Consider the following 22,057-nt stretch of genomic DNA (forward strand, 5'->3'; position numbering starts at 1 on the left):
TCACAATATTATTAAATGTCAAATCACGCCTAGTAGTATATTATGCGGGTAAGAGATGAGTGATATGATATATAAACAAGAATCAGAGAACCTCTTATAAGAATTTGTAATAATGATTTTCAAATAAAGAGAAAAATGAAAAATGATAGTTAAGCATGTTGTCTACAAAGAGAAGTGTCGGTTTAATTGCTATCTAAGTGTTATAGAGAATCGGAGGCACAACATAAGCACGAAGTAGGCATATCACGACAATGTTATTGTGCTTGTCAGACATGAATACATGTACATAAATATGACACGACACAACATATAAATATTTAGGTTAAGAATTTCAACGTGGCAACAACTGGTGGCTTGGGTTGGGTTGTGGACCATGCTAGCCTTCCCTAAGTATGTTGGCTCGACACGAGTCATGGCCATAAATGCTAATTTAAACTAAATATTCCTTTTGTCAGAAGAGGCGAAAAATGTAAAATAAATCATCCAAAGAACCATACTCCGTAATTGATAAGTTTCGAGTGTGAAGATTATAGGATTGGAAACCTACCAATTGTACCAAGTACCAAATACACCGTACACATACGTTAGTACGTACCTTGATTATTCGTCTCCACACAACCTATAAAAAACCCGACCTTGTACATGGTACGTACACATTGTGCACGCACGCTTGTGTACCAACTTAAGAGGTTGAAGTTGCCCCTTTCCTCAGGGCAAAGGCACCTTAAATCTCATTACAACATCTATGTATGCACCTATTCATTCAATCAATCTAACAAAAAAAAGGATAAAAATTACCTCATATATGCACCTTACAACGTAACCACAGAATACCAAATTAAAATAAGAACCCTAAGTAAGAAAAAGTGTAGCTAGCACGTGTCTAGTGGTTTAGAGAACTTGTCCACTTATATTACCTTTATTTGAGTCCCATACTATTAACTATCTTTAGTTAAGAGACTTAGAGCAAAGTGCATTTTATTCATGTATGTCACGTTAGAATCAACTTTTTTCAGCCATATAAGCGAATCTCAACTTCTATCCTCTAATTCCTTTTCAAGTTTCAAGGGTGTCGCCTTAAAAATATACTTTCTTCGTTCGTTTTTTTCCGTAATGTTTGTCACTTTTATATATGGCAATGTATAATTTGATCATTAATATATATCTTTAAGTCTTTTCAAGCAAAAATTATAAAAAGTTGATATTAGAATATATAAATAGTGTAAAAAGTCCAAACGTTACGAGTATTAAAAAACGAATGGAGTATTTCAAGTTTCAAATATATATAACAATTAAGTTAAGATACGGAGTAAGTTGCAATTAGGTCGTACGTAGTATATATCATTGTCAATAAGTTCTAATCAAGTTCATTCAGTTTCCTCTCTTGCAATCACGTCCAATTATAAGTTCAAATCACGTCCTATCAAGTTTAATCAAGTCCAATAAATTTAATTAAGTTCATATTTCATCCGGGTAATGTAACACACCCTAAATATTTTTTTCCATTTCTAAATATATAAAACAGTTTTACTTACATTATTAAAAAAAAGTATATTTAAAAACAAATATATATTATCCTGTAAAATATTAATAATCATAAAAGTCAAGTTATTACCTTGTCAAACATTCTTTAACTCCCGCAGATAATAATAGTGTTGAATAGACCAAACCTTTTCCTTGAAGAAAGTTTTTTTGTGAATTAGCATAATGTTTTTTTATTACAAAAAGACACATATAGTCCAATTCCACCCACATGATCGAAGTGTTGTAGATTGATTACATATTATCTATAAATAATTAGAGTATAGGTAGGTTAGTAGTTTTGAGACAAAAATACTATCCATGATTTCTGGGATTTGGGCAAATCCAATGTAGGAGCTTTCACTGCATGCATGTGTGTTTCTTAGCTAGACAAAAATCATGTTTTCATACATTGATACATGTCTAATAGTGGATATTTGACCCTACTTTTGGCATTTTTATTGACTTCTAGTCTTCTACTATATATACGAAGTATATTATTTGGTTAATTACCTTTGTTACAAACACAACACGACACATTTTAATAAATTACGTACTATAGTATTAATTCTATCCAATTAACTAGTATGAGCTTGTGAGAGATGAGTTTTGATCCCTTCTCATCATAATCTGAAAGATTAATTGAAAATCGATCATTTAGTTAGTTCATACTGAGAAGGTGAATGCATTATCGCATACGCTAAGTATTCAACTCGATCGATCATTTAATTAGTTCCTACTTGAAAGGTGAATGCATTATCGCCTACTCTAAGTATTCAAACTTATTTGTAGATCGATACTATAAATCCAGAAGGGGATTGAAGACGTTAGCAATAAGCTAATATACATTGTCATATATCATAATCATTATTAAGATCGATGCCTTGATGGGTAGAGATAGTAATGCACTTAAAAATAGAGTACCCTACCGGGGGCAATAATTCATTGAATTGGACAAGCAAATGCTAGAATTAGATGTTTCTTTCATACGAAATACGGAGTAAATGATAAGATCGATCGGGACCAAACCAAGCCAAAATAATTAACTTGATCCATCACATTCTTTCTGGTATACACAATAAAGAATTGTCATTTCAATCTAGCTACAATCAAGTTTTGAATAAATGAAAGCTCATCTTCCCATGCATCAAAACACAATTATTTATTCATTTTTTTTAATCAAAATGAACCAAGTCATAAATACATATAATACGTGCGTACTTCGCATATAATTTTTATACTTCCTCCATTCTATAAATATTGCATTATGGTTGACTTTTACTCATCGAACACATTACTTTGATTCTTAATATTTCAAATCGTGTATTAATAAAAATTAATATATATAAAACATATATCGACACAAATCTAACATAACCTCACATGACTACAATTTTATTACGTATGAATCACAATAAATAGTCAAAGTCGTAGTGTGATTAGTGTAAAACACAAAATGGTACAACATTTCTTGAACGGATAAAGTATATTTTTATTAATGGCCGGTGACGAGAAGTATCGTATTGGATTGTCAGTTTGTCACCTAGCTACTACAAGTCAGTCAACCCAGTTGGGTAGATCAACGTTTGAGAGCACAAGAAGATAATAAGGGAATGATTATCGCTCTTAATGAGGCTCGAACATATGACACCCAATCAGAAGATGAGTTTTGAGGTTCCACCATCTCAGGCGAGCCATTAAACTTCCTTTTCGTATATAATTTTTTAATGTATATAAATAATGGGCTAATCAGATTACACGAGGGGGCTAAGTAATTGATGTGGATAGGTAGGGCCTTAAAAATTGGATGCCTTATGTTAAATGGTAATGTTAGAGAGTAGTGTACACAAAAATGCATTAATTCGCCGACATAATGCATGTTTCAAATCCAATTTGATGCCTACTTTTCTTCTATTCAACTTGTCTTTTTTCTCGTCTTTGCCTCTATCATATATTGCAATTGCTCCAAAGCTGTCCTTGATCGATCGATATTACTTTTGTGCACAATGATAAGGAAGAATAATATTATTTTCCATACATCATTACACTATCCAATGTCTTTTGTATATTGTGACTTGTGTCAAAATATGTTAGATAACTCGAATTTATATTAGTCGGAGCTTAACATGTTCTAAATTACAAGATATGAGTAATTAATCCTAAAAATGTCGTCCTAAGCTACTAAAGTGTTCATTGACATAAAATTGAAAAGAGATTTCATTTTGATGGGAACTTTCATTGGATCATTGTTTTTTCTTTAAACAAGTCAGATTTGTGAGTAATTCCTTTTTTAAAATTCCTAAAAACGTAAGGGTTTCTTAAGATACTTATCCTGTTAGATCCATCATCCATATGACTACTGTTTTTAGTTTCCGCCTATTTTGTTTGTTTCATTTTCGTTTTGGGGTGAATTTTTGAGTTTGTCCATATCTTATACGAGTAGTATGGTAAGTTTCATTCACAAAAGTTCAAATTCCAACATGTGCAATATTTTTGCCCAAGCCTTAGTAAGTGATTTTGATATATGCATGGAATAATAAAAAGAGGAGGGACAGACCAAGAAAGTATAAAGTATATTCCACCATATTTTATAAGAAAACGAAAAACAGGTTAAACCCTTTGGAATGACGAACTTCGAGATTCCTTATAAATAATATAAAAAAAACAAATTATTTTCGTATTTTATTAAATGGTACGCTTAGACCGCACAAAGTTTAAGAAGTGTGAACGGATTTTGTTAAAATAAGAAATAAATGGGGTAATTTGGAAATAAACAATTGTTATAAAAGATAGAGGTGGTATTAAAATATTTAAAGAATGTACTCGATCGTAAAAGGTCATAAAGAAATTTCTATTATATAAGGGAACGTCTGAGCGCGTAAATAGTGATTGCCTATTTTACCCTTTTATTAAAATTAAAAAAAAAATTAAAAAATAATATTTATATTACAATATAAAAAAGGAACTAAATTGAAAGATATTTAATAAAATCACAATATATTAAAACTAAAAAAACATCAATAAGAAGGGGGGAAGGTAGTTAAACAAATAAGTATTTTTGGTTGTGTGTTTTTAAATTTATCTCGTGCATAGAAAACTAATGATAAAACAGTGAGAACAAAGTCAATGAGATAATGAGAAAATGATAAAAATAAGGGAAAATATACCAAAAATGCAAAATACATCATTTAATAAAGTATTATTTTAAAAACATGCACCATTTAATAAAATACGGAGGGAGTATATGAGCTTGGTGAGTCGGCTAATCGTTATGGAAATTAGTTTTCATAACACCAGCAAGCAAATAAAATAGAGAAAAAAACAAGAGGAACAAAAGAAAAATAATACAAGAAAGAGGTGAAAAGGACAATCAGAAGAGGAAAAAAAAAGGGAGAAAAAATGTAGAGAGAATGAGGAAAAAGTAGAGAAAGAAAGTGACAACAGCAGAGAAAGAAAGTATCATTGAAGATAAAAAAGAATACTCACTTTGTTCTTGAATGTTAGTCTCATTTCTTTATTGGGTTGTTCTTTTTTATTACTCTCATTAATTAGAATCTTTCCCCATTTGTCCAATATTTATCCCTTTTATACCCTTGTAAATATCTAAATGGTCCACTTGTTTAATCTCGAGTAAACTTTTATCTCCATTACACCCTTTAATTATTTTTCTCTCTTACCCACGTGGCCACGTGGGTTATATTCTATAGAGATTTAATGTGACAATTGTAATTTTGTTGGATTGTCTTAGATTCCAAAAAAAATTAACATTCAAGGATGGAGGGAGTACCATTTTTTTCATTTTTATACCATTTTTACATTTTTATACTATTATTTTAATTTTTTGTACCATTGTTTCATTTTTTTCGTATCTGTAATCAGTCCGATAAATAGTCATAAAAAAATTATTAAATAAAAAAAATTGACCATAAAAAATTAATTATCATATGTATAAAATTATTATATCATGCGTATAAAACTACTTGTTGAAAAGTATATTCCCATGACAAGATAAAATTCCACATGAAACTAAATCAGTGAGGGCACTAACTAAGTAGTTGGTGCATGACCAGATTTGCAATCTCCATCACAATACAAAACCAAGGTAGTTCCATAGTTATTGCTTTGGTTAATGGATTACCACCACGAACATGTAAACTCGTTGCATTTTGAGAGTGTGGCGAAGTCAAACTGACATGGTCAGCTCTGCACGAACCACGAGGTCTGGGGCACACGTGTGGGACAGAATTCAGTCACTTCACTGATCACTACTCCATTTTTTCATTTCATAGAATCATAGGGGTGGAAAACAAAAGTAAGCTTTTTTTTGTTTTTTTTTTTAACACAAGATATACATTCTGCTGGATTTTTTTAATATTAAAATATATTCCTTTCGTCCCAATTTTATAGTCTTGTTTAACTAAAAATACGGATTTTAAGAAAGTAGAATATAGTACATTGATGATTGATTGATTGAATTATATGAGAAAGTAGAATGATTGATTGATTGTCCGTTTCTGTAATGTAGGTGCAATTGGAGGATGAGAATGTGTTAGTGATCAAGGCAAGTGGGAAGATGAGCTCAAGATGCTGAAAATGATGAGGAAGTTCCGACTACCTCAAGTCTCAAGATGCTGATTCTTCTTCCATATCTGCTAAGTGCGAAAATGGACTTGTTACTGTTACTGTTACTGTTACTGTGCAGAAGATCCCACCTTCTAAGCCTAAGACTATTCAAGTTACTATCTCCTAGAATGTTCTTAGAGCTTCCAATGGGTTTTGGGTGTTAGATCTCTGTATCCATCTCTGTATCCTTGTATCTTTTGATCAACATGAATATTGTCAAATTAGCTCAAAATCACGAATCCTTATATCTTTTTAATCAACATAAATATTGTGAAAATGAAAATTAGCTCAAAAATCATGAATTTGAGCAGAGCACAGAACAATCAGTAATATCGTCTAAGCTACAAAATTGAAAATTTTACTGGTAAATATCACAAAATCTAACATGCCAAATAGCAAACATGAAATGGTATTGCTCCAAAATCAATACTGGCACCTTAGTCAAGAGATATGCTCTTCTTCTTCTTCTTCCTTCTTCTTCTTCTTCTTCTTCTTCTTCTTGTGTTTCCTGCCTTTCTTGTTATTATCACTCTCAACATGTTTTTCTCTTCTTTGGTGAACTGACCATATTGTCCTCGTCTGATTTTTCCTCCCCTGAATCATCATCCAGCAAATGCTCCTACTCTTCAAAGCTAGCAAAGGGAGAGGCTGATGACTTCTTCTTACACTTCTTCAACAAGGGTGCACCATGACCGTCTTCATCGTCACTAGCATCGCCGTCCATGTCATCACTCATATCATCTAAATCACTTAAGTTATTACCAGCTTCACCGCCGCTCATGTCCATGTCATCATCACTAACATCACCGATTAAATCATCGTCTTCTTCATTAGCAACCTTGTCTAAATCATCATAATCATATTCTCCATCAGCTTCTTCCAAGGGAGGTTCAGTTGTATCCAATAAGTCATCCATCTCTTCTTCATCACTATCATCACCACCATATAACTCTGCCGCTTGTTCTTCTTCGGGTCCCACCTTTTGCTTCTTCTTCTTCAGTTTTGTTGATGAACAAGTCATCTTGTTTGTGTACAACTTGTGAAAGACCAAGTCCTCTGGGGGTACATCAGCCTCTGCTAACGCAAGGATTTCAGGACTAATTATATGCTTGTTCATGTCGAGCTGCAACAAAAACAGCAACCAGTAAGATCAATTAATTCCATACTACACAGTACAAAACTCAAGTAGTTTTTTTGGTATAACTTAAACCACCGACCTTCTTAGCAGGTTCAATCTTTGAGCCACCATGCCATGTGCTTTGTTTAGGCCTCTTTTCCATGAACTTGTCCAGAAAAGCAGTAGGCAAAGATCGTTCAATGGATTACCATTGTAGACAATGGTTGCTCCAGAAAGAAGTGTCCTTGCCATGGTTGACACTGATGGATGCGCGTGGGAAGCCAGTACAGTCAGCTCCCACGAGCTAGTGTGGCCTGCATTGCTGTAGGGGGAAAAAATATAGGGTTCACATATTTGTCAAATTTTGTCAAAATCATACCAAAATTTCACAGGAAATACTCATTGGAAGCGTAACTGATATTTGTCAAAATTTCCAGCAATTAATTCAAGGTTGGGAAAAAAAATGGAGTTATTAGCAAAATCATACCAAAAGGAAGGTTCCCGGTGCCGAGGATCATATCCACCAGGCAGTAATTGCTTTGGTAAGGACTCAAGCTGCTTTCCACTGTCCTCAGGCAACTTACTGGAGCTAGATTCCTGGGGTTTTTCAATGTTCTTTCTCATAAGTAAATCTTCATCTTCACCTGACATATCTTCTTCAGAAGAAAATGCTAAAGAGGCTTCCTCATCTTCGGAAGAATCATTGTCAGAGTCCAATTTAATGTCGTTCTCTTCATCACCGCCATTTCGACTTGGCATAATAGCTTCTTCTTCAGTACCAGGTGAATCTTCGGTATCATCTGGAGCATCTTCAAAATGTTCAAGATCATCTGTAGCATCTTCAAAATGTTCAAGATCTTCATCGACTGCCTCGCTTTGAATTGCCATATTCCTGCATCAGAGCGCGTCATGAGTATCTTGACAAGATCTTCAGACCTGCAAGATTCTACAAACAAAACAAGATAGGAAATATGATACTTACCAGAGAGGCGGCCTTGATTTGAGGACTTCGGAGAGAAGAAACAGGCACCCGCAGGCGTACTGAGGTGGTTGTTGAAGTGAAACCTGCAAAAGTAGTAAAAGAGTCAACCTTTCCTTATTGAGAAACAAAGTCAAAACATCCAGTGCAAGACAACTCTCAAAACAGGCTTAGAAAGGAATAGTATAAGTAAGCAGAGTTACAGGAACTCAAGTTCTACAGCATACCTGTAACAGACGCTTTGAAAATGCAGCTACACGCTTTAAATTGATATCACTCTTCATAGCTCTTAGTAGTAGTCCAATAAACATTTCTGCCTGTAATATAGATTAAAACCAGAAAGTTACTTCAAGTAACACAAATGTTAGATGAAACATCGTAAGGTTAGCTAAAAGGTATGCTCAACATGCGAGATGATACAATCAATCATACGATGAAAAATATTATTGATATCTTTCCTTGGGCATTATCAATAATTTTTGACAAGCTGCCAAAGCTTAAAGACCATTTTCACCATCCTTTCTAGTTTCAACCATTACACAAGTTACTATAAGGGCGAAAGCATATTCTAACATAAGTCCCCCGCGGCTTCTCAAAAGTCAAGCCAACACAATACCTAAAGTCGTAGTTCCATGAAAACTCTGCTTAATCAGTATAATCGCAGACCAATGACCAGCTCCTCAAGTACGCAAAAATTGTTTGACTAGCTATTCACACAACTGATCCCAACAAGTAAAATTAACTAGAGAGCATCAGCTTTGTATTGAAGTGGAATAAAAAGTATGAAACCACCTACCTTAGAGGTATTAAGAGCAGCAAGAAGTAACAATTTCGCGTACAAGGCACGATAAAATCGATCACTAACGACTTGATTCTTGGAAGAAATTTTATCAAGAAGCATTAATGCTTGGATACAAACATTGAAGTTTTGTGAATGAACCTGCACGGTAATGACATATTACTACATAATTTCAAATTGTGAAATGTTTACCAGAACTATAAGTGCGTCTAAAAGATAAACACGAGATATTAAAATAACAAATAATATTTTTGAAACACAATACCATATGAGTGGAATCATGTACTTACGAGACGGAAAAGCATTGGGGTCTGGATATCGACAATTTCATCAACTTCATTCCCAGAAACAAATGGAAATGCCCTATTTACTCCCTGAGAAGAGCAGAAAATATGTGACATTGATGAACTAGTAAAAACTACAGAAACTACCCAACGTTAAAACATGACATAAACAAAGGAAGTAAGCTAACTGATTTTTTTTTAAGCGGATTACTATGAAATTATGAGTCTGACACAAAGTTCTCAAAAACCCAGTTAAACTGGACATCAATGCCAGCCAATTCCAATTAAGAACTCCAAATCTCTGAGTCAAACGGAATATTTTGCCAAAAAAACAGACTTAAATAAGTGCAATAAGTTATTTCACCAATGCTCAGAATTCAAGCTATTGCAGTAACATTTTACATTACCTAAAATAACAGTTAATTGAAACGAAACTTGAAACGAGCAACGGAGTTTCCTCAACTAGCGAGTGAGATCTTAACAACTCTCAGAATAGAGACCCTCAAAATACCCGGATATAAAAATGAAAGCAGGACCAAATTTCCAAAATAAAAATGCATAAACATAAAAGTAAACTTTTAAGCCAGTCAACAGTCTTTCTTTTTAAGATACTTACTGTCAAAAGAACGGATAAAAGCCGTGAATCCAATTCCACATGAGATTCTGGCAAAGATTGCACTTCATTGTCCTCGTTAGTTGATTTGTTTGTCTCTTTGCTTGCATCGTTCTTTTGACCATTTCCTGCCCCAGCAATCAGTAACTGAAATTCAAGTCCACATGCACAATATTAATAACAGCATAAGGTTTTTGTTTCGGGGGTGGTGGGGGATTACAGGAAAATATTCATTTGGGAGGTGCAAAACAAAAACATAAAAATGATGTTTTGACACAGACTACCTTAAAAATACTCTACTTTACCAGTTACTACCTTATGAAAAGTTTTTTGTTATTTACTACCTTAAACTTTATAAACGTATACAGATTGACAGAAAATTGGACAGAATCTGTCAAAGTGTCAAGTGGTTGTAACCTTTAAAAGTTTGTATAGTTTAAGGTATATAACAATAAAACATTCACAAGTTAGTAACTGGGAAAATGTGTATTTTTAAGGTAGGAGTAAATGACAAAAAATCCAAAATTGACAAAAAATCCAATAAAAAAAAAAGTATACAAGCAGCAATACCTTAAATAGCACAAAATACACATCTACCAGACGTTTTGCTACCTTAGGCCCATCCCCATTGTGACTTAGTCGGGTTTTACTTAGAAAAGTAACCTGCAAAGAAGAAATGGTAAGCGTTAGCATTTTTCTCTGCTTCTACCATATCTCCGCATATGATGGAAATAGTACAACCAATTATCAATTTGAGTTAGAGGCTTAGAGCTATTTATTATATTTAAAATATTTAACGCCCACTATTTAGAGCTCCAAATGACAAATTAAAATCAAGAATACACATGCTTCAATCATAGTAAACAAACCCTCCAAGATGAACTTTAGAAATATAATGGAAGACATACAGCTCGATACTTGGTGCGCAACCCCAAGTGCGGCCGAAATAAAAATGAGTCCACCTCATCAATCACCCCAGCCTGCAAATGAAGCAGAAAAAAAAAATCAGGCATCTAGTCAGAGGTAAAGCAAAAATGCATATTCCCAAGTCAAATTTAAAATAGCTTCAGCAACTCAGCAAATTAGAAACAATTTTACAACTTGAGTCGGACTTTTTATCTTATGGACCTAAATAATGTGTTAACATGCAAGACATATGTCTCGGGAAGCATAGAAGTTCTACTACACAAGCAGATAATTACTAGATCACTGTCAGATGATTTTGCTTGGTTCTCATTTACTGTTGCAGCACCAGAAGCATTAACTATCGTGCGACACAAAATAAATTAACTGACAAATAATGAAACCCACTAAGAACATTCAAATAATAAGTGTAGGAACTAGGAAGCAGAGTATCACTCAGACCTAGAAAAGAAAAGGGAGGACTACAAGTAAGAGACTAGGCAGAGGGAATGGAAGATGGCGAACCACATGTATTATAAAATAGTAGAAAACTGATTACTATTATTTTCCCCTATCTCTTTTATCTCAACATCTAATCCTCAGGGCCTAAAGTATATCTGTCGGTTATCCCTATGCATTTGGGACTAAATATACAGCTTCTGGTTCCATGTGCGCTCCTGTGATAAAATATATCTGGTGATTCACCCTCTGCATTTGGGACTAAATGTACAACTTCTTGTTCCAAATGCTCTTCTGTAACTTGCTTCCCCCAATACACAGTCAAGTAAGCAACTTGATAAAAAGCTTTACCTTCATGTTTGGATGATCAGACAGAAGGTTAGTCAAGTAAGAATCAGCATTTGATGCAGCCTTGCTGTCAGGATCCCCCAGCTGTACATCATCAAAACAATGAAAAGTTTGTCAAGCAGAATATGTCGAGCAAAATACTTCTATTCAATAGTCTTCTATAATTAACATGAGCGTGCAATATTTAAGAGAAATAAAATTTGGTTCATCATGGAGATAATATTTTTGTAGGCTTACTTTGTTGACCAATGCAGTGAGCAACCTCCGCTCTTGCTCTGACTTACTCCGTAGCAGAGAATACATTATCTGCATGCAATTAGAAAATAGGAAAATACATAAACAAAGCACGTATGTACAACATATCTGCATAACACTGATCTGAATATAAAGAGTCCCAATGGAGTAAAGCTGGCATAAGTTAACATAAGGCAGAAATGATAATTTTTATAGGCAACTAACACCCCAACAGACCATCAATGCCTTGTCTTTAAGTATACGCAACATGTCCTTTGATGCCTCCTCAAGTGCAGCGACAAAACGTTCATACCTAAATGACAAACCAATGACACAAAAAGTGGTGACATACGATGAAGAGGGAGATAGTAGACGTGCAATACATGGCTAATTATGAAAAGAGGTATTCATGCTCTCATGATTTTCTTCTATTCTACTGGAAGTCTGGAGTAAGCTGATATGGTAACAAATTTATCAATGATAGTCACCATAATTCAATTTCCTAAAACATATCAGCAGCCTTTGTTGTCTTGATTGATAATAATAATTTGTTTGTATTGAGTTACCTATCAATTTAGTTCAGTAATTAAAGTTTTCAAGTTGATAGCTATGGGAAACAAAAATGTAGAGAATTAATGAAGTTATAATCAACTTTCAGGAAAAAATGAAAACAAAAAAACAATCATCAAAAATTCAAAACTGATGAACACGTTTTCTTTCCTGGTATTTATTTAATTGGAGTAGAATTGCTAACGGTGTATAGGATGATGTAAGTCTCAAGAGGAGGTAAACTCTGGCTGAGTTGTTCGAGTTTGAGGTCTAGGCCGCAAAGCAATTGAATCATTAAAGTATAAATTACCATGTTCCAATTTCCTTGTCTTAGAACACTAAATAAATATGTACACCAGCAACAATTTTCTCTAAAACAATCATAACCAAGCAATGAATATGATACCTTGTCCTCAAGCATTCCTCCCAGTGCCAGAACATCAGAAGAGAATTACCATCTTTTGTTTCAGGAATATGGTTCAGGGGCCGTTGTAGAAGGGTCTTCAACTTTCTATCAGGCAACAAACTGCAACATAAAGAGTTTTCAAGTTCAGTACTTCAGTGAGCATACAACACTTAAACTGGTATCTTAAGCTAAGGTGATAATCATATGGAATCCCCCTAAGCAAACAAGTGCAGCCTCTACAGAGGGGAGAAAGAGTGAACAATTCCACTTTGTGTACTAAACCCCCAACAATCTAACAGTAATTTTGTTTGCATCATAACAAGAGTAACTTATTCCATTTAACTGATTCAACAACTATGACCAGGCCACGGAATATCATGAACTGATTCCTCATAACATCATCTAAGGCCCTGTTTCTTTCACCTCAATATAAAAGGTTTCAGATCAACTAAGTTCTGAAAATAAGGGGAGATAAGTCCATATTGGTTCAGCTAAGAGATAACAAAGTTAATTTACACTTGAAAATAAGTTGACGTAGTTCAGTCCATATAAGGTCCCAAAAAATTAGATTAAGTTAAAGGTTATCAGTTGAAAAAGCACCCTAAATACTGTGTGCTATTATGGGGTAGATGTATGTCACAGAAATGACCAGCCAAAATTCATTTGAGCAGCTCCATAAGTGTAATATATTCTTGGAATCATAGAAGATTCGGGAAAACCAAAGAACAGGAACTAACCTTTGTATAAACAACTCTTTTAGAGCTTCAAAGCCTGTAAGTGCATGACGCTTCCCAACTTTCAATGTCACCATTCCTGCAAAAGACAAAATACCAATTATTATGAACAAGAGAAAAACAGAAATGATGTTTTGGAAGTTGGAACATCATTCTAGATCTTTCTTTGACAGACACTTCACGTTTGTATTGCTACCCGATGCATGCTCTTTGTTGCCAGGTTGATAAACGGGATACTACTATGATGTTAACCCCAAAAATCCACCAAGATGCACAGGGGGCACCAAAAACCAAGAGAGAAAATAATCTCTTACTTAAACTTTAGTTTCTGAATAACTGGACAGAATGGGAATGGATATAACCATGACTATTGGCAAAACATAAACAGGTTAACTGCGGCTAAAAGGAAATCAGAGAAGGCAAATGAAAAAATACTCTTGCATTCTAGTTAGATATTTGGAACAACAATCAAAAAGCTGATGCTAAACTGCATATATGAGTTTCAAATCACAATCTCACTGCTAGGAAATGATCGTCAAAGGATCACCCAAACACAAAATGCAAAAGTTATAGAACACATGAGTTTCAAAAATCTGCTGCACCCTATCAGTTATGGGCAAGGTTACCCCCAAAATCCTGGGGTCATTGTTAAACTCTTGTGTGTTTTATGTTACATACATCAAAACTCAAAAGCTACACAGCACTACGATCCTCAATCGACTAATCCAAAGCAATAAATAAAAGGGAGACGTCAAAAACAAATGAAAGGGAAACTTACCCAGAAGCGCATCGAGTGCTCGCATATTGGCAATTGGATTATCACCAATTAAAACTGAATAAGCAGAAACCTTATCAGCAGCAGTTCCAGACCTTTGAGTGGCAATAAGCATTTTTATATCTCCACTTTGTCCCCTGGAAGACTCGTAGTCCAAAGTGTATTGTGCCAATAACCTCTCCCCAAGCTCCTTTTTCTTCGCCACCAGATTCTTCCACTCCTCTGCATTTCCAACTTTCCCCCTCTTTTTCTCTCCTCCCCCTGTCACCTTCTCCTCCAGCTCCCCCTGGTCAACATGCCACGCCCCCAATGCACTTGCCTTTACCAACGGAAGCTTTGGGAGATTCTTAAACTTTTCAAATGACTTGTAATCATTATTATTAACTGTAAAACCATCATTTTTGTTGATTTTTCTGCTTTTCAAATCATTATAGAACTTGGGTTTTTGGTTTGGGGGCTTTTCGTTTTGTGACATTTGATTTTGAGGTGTAGGGTTCTTCTTTAGGGACTTTTGCGTTTGTATTGCTACCCGATGCATGCTCTTTGTTGCTCCTAAAGAAGAACCCTACACCTGGAACCCTACACCTAACTCAGCTTCTTATGGCCTAGCGGCAAAACACAGATCAAGAGACAGACAAAACCACATCCCTCCATTCGATGCGAACAAAATTCTTTATTAACATAGACCATGTGGTGGAATTGGGGACAAAACCATTGTCCACACCTCTATCTAGAAGCAACAAGGCATCATTTGGCATGCCAAGTTTACAATGCCAGTTAATCAAAGTGTTGTAAGTGATAGGATCAGGGGAAATTCCTTCAACTTGTAATCTCTCATAGAGGTTAACAGCCTCTTGGATGCGCTCCATTCTACAGAAACCATTTATCAGAATGTTATAAGTGACTATATCTGGTGTCAAGCCTCTATAAATCACTTCTCTCAAAAAGTCAAGTGCATTTTGTACCTTCCCTGTCCGGCAAAGGCCGTTAATTAGTATATTACATGTAATAATGCTAAGCTTATTTCCTTTCCTAATCATTTCTTCAAATAACCGTAGAGCTTTTTCCACAGACCCACCCTGACACAGCGCTTTTATCAAGCCATTGTAAGTGATTTCATCAGGAGGTAACCCTCTAAATAACATATCATGTACAAGCTTAATTGCATCTTCTGTAGATCCTGTTCCCAAATAAGCATGGATTAATGTGTTGTAAGTAACGGAGTTGGCAATAACTCCTTCTAGTAACATATCCCTGAACAACTTCAAAGCCTCTTCCATTTTATTAACCTTGCATAGCCCATATATTAGAGAATTGAATGTATATATGTCAGGTTTACATCCTTTACCTGACATCTCGGCATATATTCTGAAAGCCTCATGGACCTTCCCACCCTTACAGTAGGCACTTATAAAGCTATTGTACCCTACTGTGTTCAGGCTGAGCCCCTTAACAGACATCTGATCCCGAACAAAATTAGCTTCCTCGAGTTTACCTTTTTTACAGAAACCGTTAATTAATATACTGTAAGTAGTGGCATTTAGCTTATATCCTTTACGTTCCATCTCTTCCACAAGTTCACCAGCTGAACCTAGAAATCCCTCTTTGCATAAACCACGGATAAGTATGTTATATGTGTATAAATCTGGTTCACATATAGAACCCACCATGTTCTCTTGGACAATGGCCTTGGCTTCATCAAGTTTTCCAGTAACTACATACCCATTTACCAGAGTATTAAACAACACAACATTAGGCTCAGGAACTTTTCTCAACAGATCCCTTGCTTCACTGACTTGTCCTGCTTTACACAGCCCATTCATCAAAAACCCATAGGTTACAGCATTTGGGGTGAAACCTCGAGCAAGCATCCGATCAACCAACTTGGCTGCCTCATGAATACGGCTAACCTTACAGAGACCATGTATGACATCATTGAATGTTTCAACATCAGGGACACATCCCATCAATATCATCTCTTCCAAAAGGGTCAATCCATCATTTACACGATTAATCTTAGACAAAGCATGAATGAGCGTCTGATAAATGACCGAATTCGGAACACAACCATACTTGGTCATGTCCCTAAGAAGAGACCACGCACTGTCCACCTTTTTAGCCCTACAAAAAGCTTTCATCACAACACCAAAGGTATATGCGGTCGGGGAAAGACCCCTATTCAACATATCATAAAACACATTGGGAGCAACCTCATGACAATTCCCAGCAACCAAAATTTCCAATACAACATTGTAAGATTTAAAGGTAGGCTCAAAACCATAAACATTCCTCATATCCAACAACAACCTAGTGGATTGGCCAGGCAATCCAGCCTTTCCATAACACCTCATAATCAACATAAACAAGGACTCCTTAAAAACAATCCCCTCATCTTTCATTTGCAACAACAACCTTTCTATCTCCTTAAATTCTGAAGCAGCACCAAGTTTACAAATAAAAGCATAATACACATCAAAGGAATGGGCATACCCTTTCTGGGTACCGGCCCATTCGAAGAGCTCGGTCGAAGTGGACACATCAATTGGAAGCTCAATCAACTTACACAGTCTAAATGGTGTAAGAAAATTGAATGATTTCTGAAGATCTTCAATGTCATAGGGTTTAAGTAATTTCTCCCAATCAGTCTCAGAACTGAAATGCCCATTTTGATTAAAGTGTTCAGCAGTTAATTGATTGTTAACTTTATCATGATCATCATCAAAAGAGGAAGAATTTGAATGTGACCCAGATGAACAAAATGGAAAACTGGGTTTTTTAGACAAAGATTGGAGCTTTTGGGTCACATAAGCTCCTAGCTTTGGTCTTCTTATCATAACAACTAAAAAACTACGAAGCACGGAAACGCCAAAAAATCACGACTTACCGTTTCCGAAACGTCCTGGAACGGGGAAACCGGGAAACGCGCGCCGAAACCGTTTCAGAAAATTAGAGACGTGTTTGAAACTGAATTCATCCCGGAAACGAATGGGAAGCGAGATTTCAATCTAATATTCACGTTTCCCAAGTAAACTTGCTGATTGTATGAAAATTTTTCCGTCAGAAAACTGAAATTAGGTTGAAGAAGATAGGTTGAAGAAGATCTCAGTTACTCTGTATTTCACACTTGCATAGCCTATATTCGAAACCGTGCTACAAATTTGGTCCTGGCCCAAGTAGACAAAAGGAAATCAATCAATCAATACCTAGTATTTAAAAACTCAAACCACTCATGACATGGTGACATTTGGCATCTCCTCTCTTGTTCCTCTTTTTATTTTTAAAACCCACTTATGACACGTGGCATCCTCATTTCCTTTTTTATATAAAAGTAAAATATAAACTTTATGATTGTACAAAGATTTATGGAAAATGTTTTACCTTCATTATCTCTCTAACTTCCTTCAACCTTCAAAGTTAATGACAAAGTTAATTCATACAGTTTCATTCATTCTTTCATTGAAAGGTTTTTTGTAATTTTAAAATCATTAATTAACTAACTAATCAATTTATAAATAGATGAATTTGAAAAGGTAGGAGTTTATGGATATAATTAGTTTTTATACCCACAACCAATTTTCATTCGGGTTTCTCCATTGCAACAATCTTAATCTTCTGTTCATAATTTTTATCCAAGAAATTTACAAGCTGGGTGCATTTTTGTCTTCAAATCTAAAATTGTTCAAAATCGGTGCAAGGGCTCTCTTAATTGATTTTATATAATCTTATTTTAGTTGAGGTAAATTTGTCTTCCCTATATTTATCTTTTTTTTAATCCATTTTAAGCATAATGATTTATCTCGCTCTAATTTGCTTCTAGATTCATGCTATCTACCAGTTTTTGCTATGGCTCTGATTTGAATTAAGGTTTTTAGTTTTTTCTTTGATCTGTTAGTTTAGATTCTTTCACGAACAATAATAATGGTGTGACACATTTCTTGAAAAAGATAAATTAAAGCTAAGGAGTTTATTGAATTCGTTTGCAGGTTTGTTGTTTCCTACACTACGATCTTTCTAATTATTAAGTAGTAGGTATTAAAGCCACTAAAGTATTATTTCTGAATTTTGTTCAATTGGGTTCAATATCATGTTCTGCTAAATTTGGGAAATGCATGACAATTGGCATATTTAATGGTGAAGTAGATAATTTGTTTGGACTGGATGAGTTAGACAAATTTGATTCTCATTAATGGATACACAGTGAGTAACATGAACATAATAATGCTAATGACTCGAGGCGGTGAAATTATTAGGTGCAACCAAGGGTATTTTTATGTTATACGAGATGGGAATGTCATTTGTCTTTAATATTAATACGACTTAATTTAAGTGGGCAGTAATGACGTCATAAAAGTCATTAAGAGTCTACATTTCGTTCAAGCATTTCATCGACCATTTTATGGACATGATGTAAACAACTATTTTAAGCGTAAAAGTGGAATACACGGAGTGACGTAAAGAAGCTGGAATATAAGCCGAATTTTATGACATTGAGAACGGGACAATATAACCACGTACTTAGAACTTAAAAAGACAGAGTAAATAATCACTATATACCCGCCCGTTCTTTGAACGGGCTCAAAAGCTAGTTAAATCAGTAAGGTTGTATTTGGTTCAGCATATTTTGGAATCACGTATGTGTTTGAAATCATCCACCCCTATATTTGATATTTGGTTAACTATTTTTATAGATTAAATTTAAAATTTGGGGACCCACCTCCAAAACTCCTATGGCATCGAGTTCTCATACTCAAGGGCTAGGTGGGTATATGAAATTATATTAACTGAAAATAAAATCGACAGTGCAAACTCGATCAAACAAACACCATGACAGCCTAACTAATGTTACTCCACCACCGTCGCCGCTCAAGCTACCCAAAAATCAATATCATAAAAATTATACTACAAAGTCACTACCCTATCGATTCGACATCAAATCGTCAATGTTACCTAACGTCACCATCAACACCCCTGTAAAAACCCAAAATGACGAAATTAGAATACTGAAAAATAATTTAACTAAACATATCTTTGAATAAAATACCTAGATATATTGTTAATCGTCGAAATTTTGGACGTTGAAGTCTAGATTTGTAGCTTTAATTGTAAAAAAAACAACAACCAAAAATCAAATTTCGTCTAGTGACAGAAGAATGTGATGGTTAAAGTTGAAGCAAAGCGAGCGATTGTGGTGGAGATGGTGCCATATATCAAAATATAATGTCTGCCTTTTATATTTTATTGAATTTTAGTTTTTTTCCTTACATCTTTAAGTAGAAGGAGGAGGGGAAGGTGTAAAAAACAAAAAGATGAGAATAAGGAGTAGGAGAGTATATTATCGGTAGGATTAAATTCTAAATTTATTTTACCAAACAGGTTGAATAAGTTATGATTTTCTATGTATCGTTGATTATAAACCCATGGGTTTAATACTCAAACATATACCTTATACCTGTGGTCGAACCAAACGTGGTCTAACTGAATAGTCAACAAAATATGGATATGACTGTATGCATTAAAAATATCATAAATGCCACTAATTAGAACATTGTACACAAAACTTTGACGTTAAATTTGTGTTTACAATGACAATGGATTTTTATTTATTTTATCTCTTCTCCTTACTTTACCTCGTAATAACATTTTGAAAATTGTTTTTTAAAGTTTAAAAATTATTCATTAATAATTAATCATATGTTAATCAACAATTTTTTATTATCTAATTAAATATATATTTTTTAATCAATCAATAACTTCAATAACTATATACTAAAATACACATCATGATTGACACGTGTCATCTCTCGATGTGTCTTTGACTTCTTTTTTTTATAATCTCTACTTCATTAAAGAAACTTTTAAAAACTATAAATTTTCTAATTTGTTTCCTTCCATATCATAGAACAATATACGAAGTATATTACAAGTAATATTACGAGTTCATTTATTATGGCAAGAATCGAAAAGAATACACTGCACTATTACTATTGATTTTCTAATATTAATATGAAAAATATCAAACACGTAACATGGAAAAAATTGCAAATTATACACTGCACTATTACTATTGATTTTCTAATATTGGTTTATATGTTACTAATTACTATCATAAAAATATATGATTCTACAATCTTAACAAATGAATTTCAACTGCAATATAAAAATTTAGAGAAATCATTTAACTCTTATGTTTCTTAAACTTAACTTATTATTAAACATAATTTCTATTCAATTTTCCCGAAAAAGTGAAAATAAATTAAAAATACGATGTTCAATTTGTAGTTTACGTACGTAGTATAATTTATGTTTAATTGATCACTTTGAACTAATTGTGTCTTATACAAATTCAAAATTTTACTACGTCGTAACAAAATATTTGTTCATTAAAAATATTTCATATTTATAATATTATTTACGAGTAATTATAATACTCCGTAAACAAATTTTAATTTAATATGTGTGTTACACGAGTCCTAAGCTAGCTATTTATATTTAAGCCGTTTCCCCGTAATTTACAATTTTGAAATTTGAAGTTTCCCCATATCTCTGTTTCCCCGCTTCCATTTCCGTTTCCCGTTTCCATGCAACCTAGTGTAGTACTCATGAGTAAAGAGGGAACGTCGTGTTATCATTTATCTTATGCCAAATTTCCTATGCAAAAGACGGGAAGTCATGTCGGACCATATACTTTGTAATGTTAACAAAAGCAGAGTCACCAAAATTTATTCTGAGAGCAAATATATGCTTCATATCCTCAATAAGTCATAGTAGCATTGGAGCTGTCTAATATGTTTAGTATATGTTTTGCACCAGAAAAAGAAAAGAGAAATTCTTTAATTTGGCAACATAACCAAAAATGTTCTTTAACCATACTATGACGTATGTGAAGGAAATATGTCATTGGTCCAAGTTTGCATTTAATGCAAAATCTAATAAATGCGGTTCAATATTAATTAAGGAAATTAATTATTCAATGAGATCAAATGATTTGAATGCCTAACTAGAGGCCGCTTCAGTTCAAGTGAAATTAATATTATTAATGCCACAACTTACACTTGACAAAACCCGTAGGGTCACACAAATAACCGTGAACGGATTAAGTATTAAAGTGAATGTTATATTCGGTAAATACTTTAATAATGGATATTCAGAAATGATGATTGTTGGTTTCAGTGGGAGCTAAACAAATCATCAAAAGTTAAAACGATAAATATTTGTCCGAAACCAAGACATTGCCGGAAACAGAAATATAGTTCGAATCGGAAAATATTATTGGAAATAGAAATATTATCGAAAACGGAAATATTGTTGGAATCGGAAATATTGTTCGAATAAGAAATATTACCGAAATCGAAAAATGAATCGGAAGCACGCAACGAGCGACATGCCAGCATGCAAGTGCCAACCTATCACCTAATGCGCCAGGCCCAACGCCCTTGCACAACAAGAAACTTGGGCCACAAGCCTTGTGTTGACCGACTGTCCTAAGGTTTAGGGTTTTGAGATTTTTCCTAAAACTGCCTAATTCAAATCAAGGGTTGTGGCATCATATATATATATATATATATATATATATATATATATATATATATATATATATATATATATATATATATATATATATATATATACACGTTTTATGGTCACGGAACACACACACGTTGTCATACTTTTCCTATCACATTAAAGTGATATCTCGAATTCTTATAACTCATA

General features: G+C 34.1%; 1 protein-coding gene and 1 pseudogene across 1 annotated transcript; both read right to left on the reverse strand.

The window, feature by feature from the left end:
- Positions 1-6,365: 6,365 nt before the first annotated feature.
- LOC110802171 (protein SLOW WALKER 2-like) lies at positions 6,366-14,882 on the reverse strand (annotated as a pseudogene).
- An 85-nt stretch (positions 14,883-14,967) lies between these two features.
- On the reverse strand, positions 14,968-17,507 carry LOC110802161 (pentatricopeptide repeat-containing protein At5g64320, mitochondrial). Its single transcript, XM_022007592.2, has one exon. It carries the CDS (start codon positions 17,176-17,178, stop codon positions 14,968-14,970), a length of 2,211 nt encoding a protein of 736 aa, XP_021863284.1. The 5' UTR covers positions 17,179-17,507.
- Positions 17,508-22,057: the final 4,550 nt, after the last annotated feature.

This window comes from Spinacia oleracea, chromosome 1 (genome assembly GCF_020520425.1).
Source record: "Spinacia oleracea cultivar Varoflay chromosome 1, BTI_SOV_V1, whole genome shotgun sequence".
NCBI classification, from domain to species: Eukaryota; Viridiplantae; Streptophyta; class Magnoliopsida; order Caryophyllales; family Amaranthaceae; genus Spinacia; species Spinacia oleracea.

Coding starts and splice junctions, on each gene's coding strand:
- LOC110802161 (XM_022007592.2), bottom strand. CDS start 17,178: ATGATAAGAAGACCAAAGCTAGGAGCTTATGTGACCCAAAAGCTCCAA.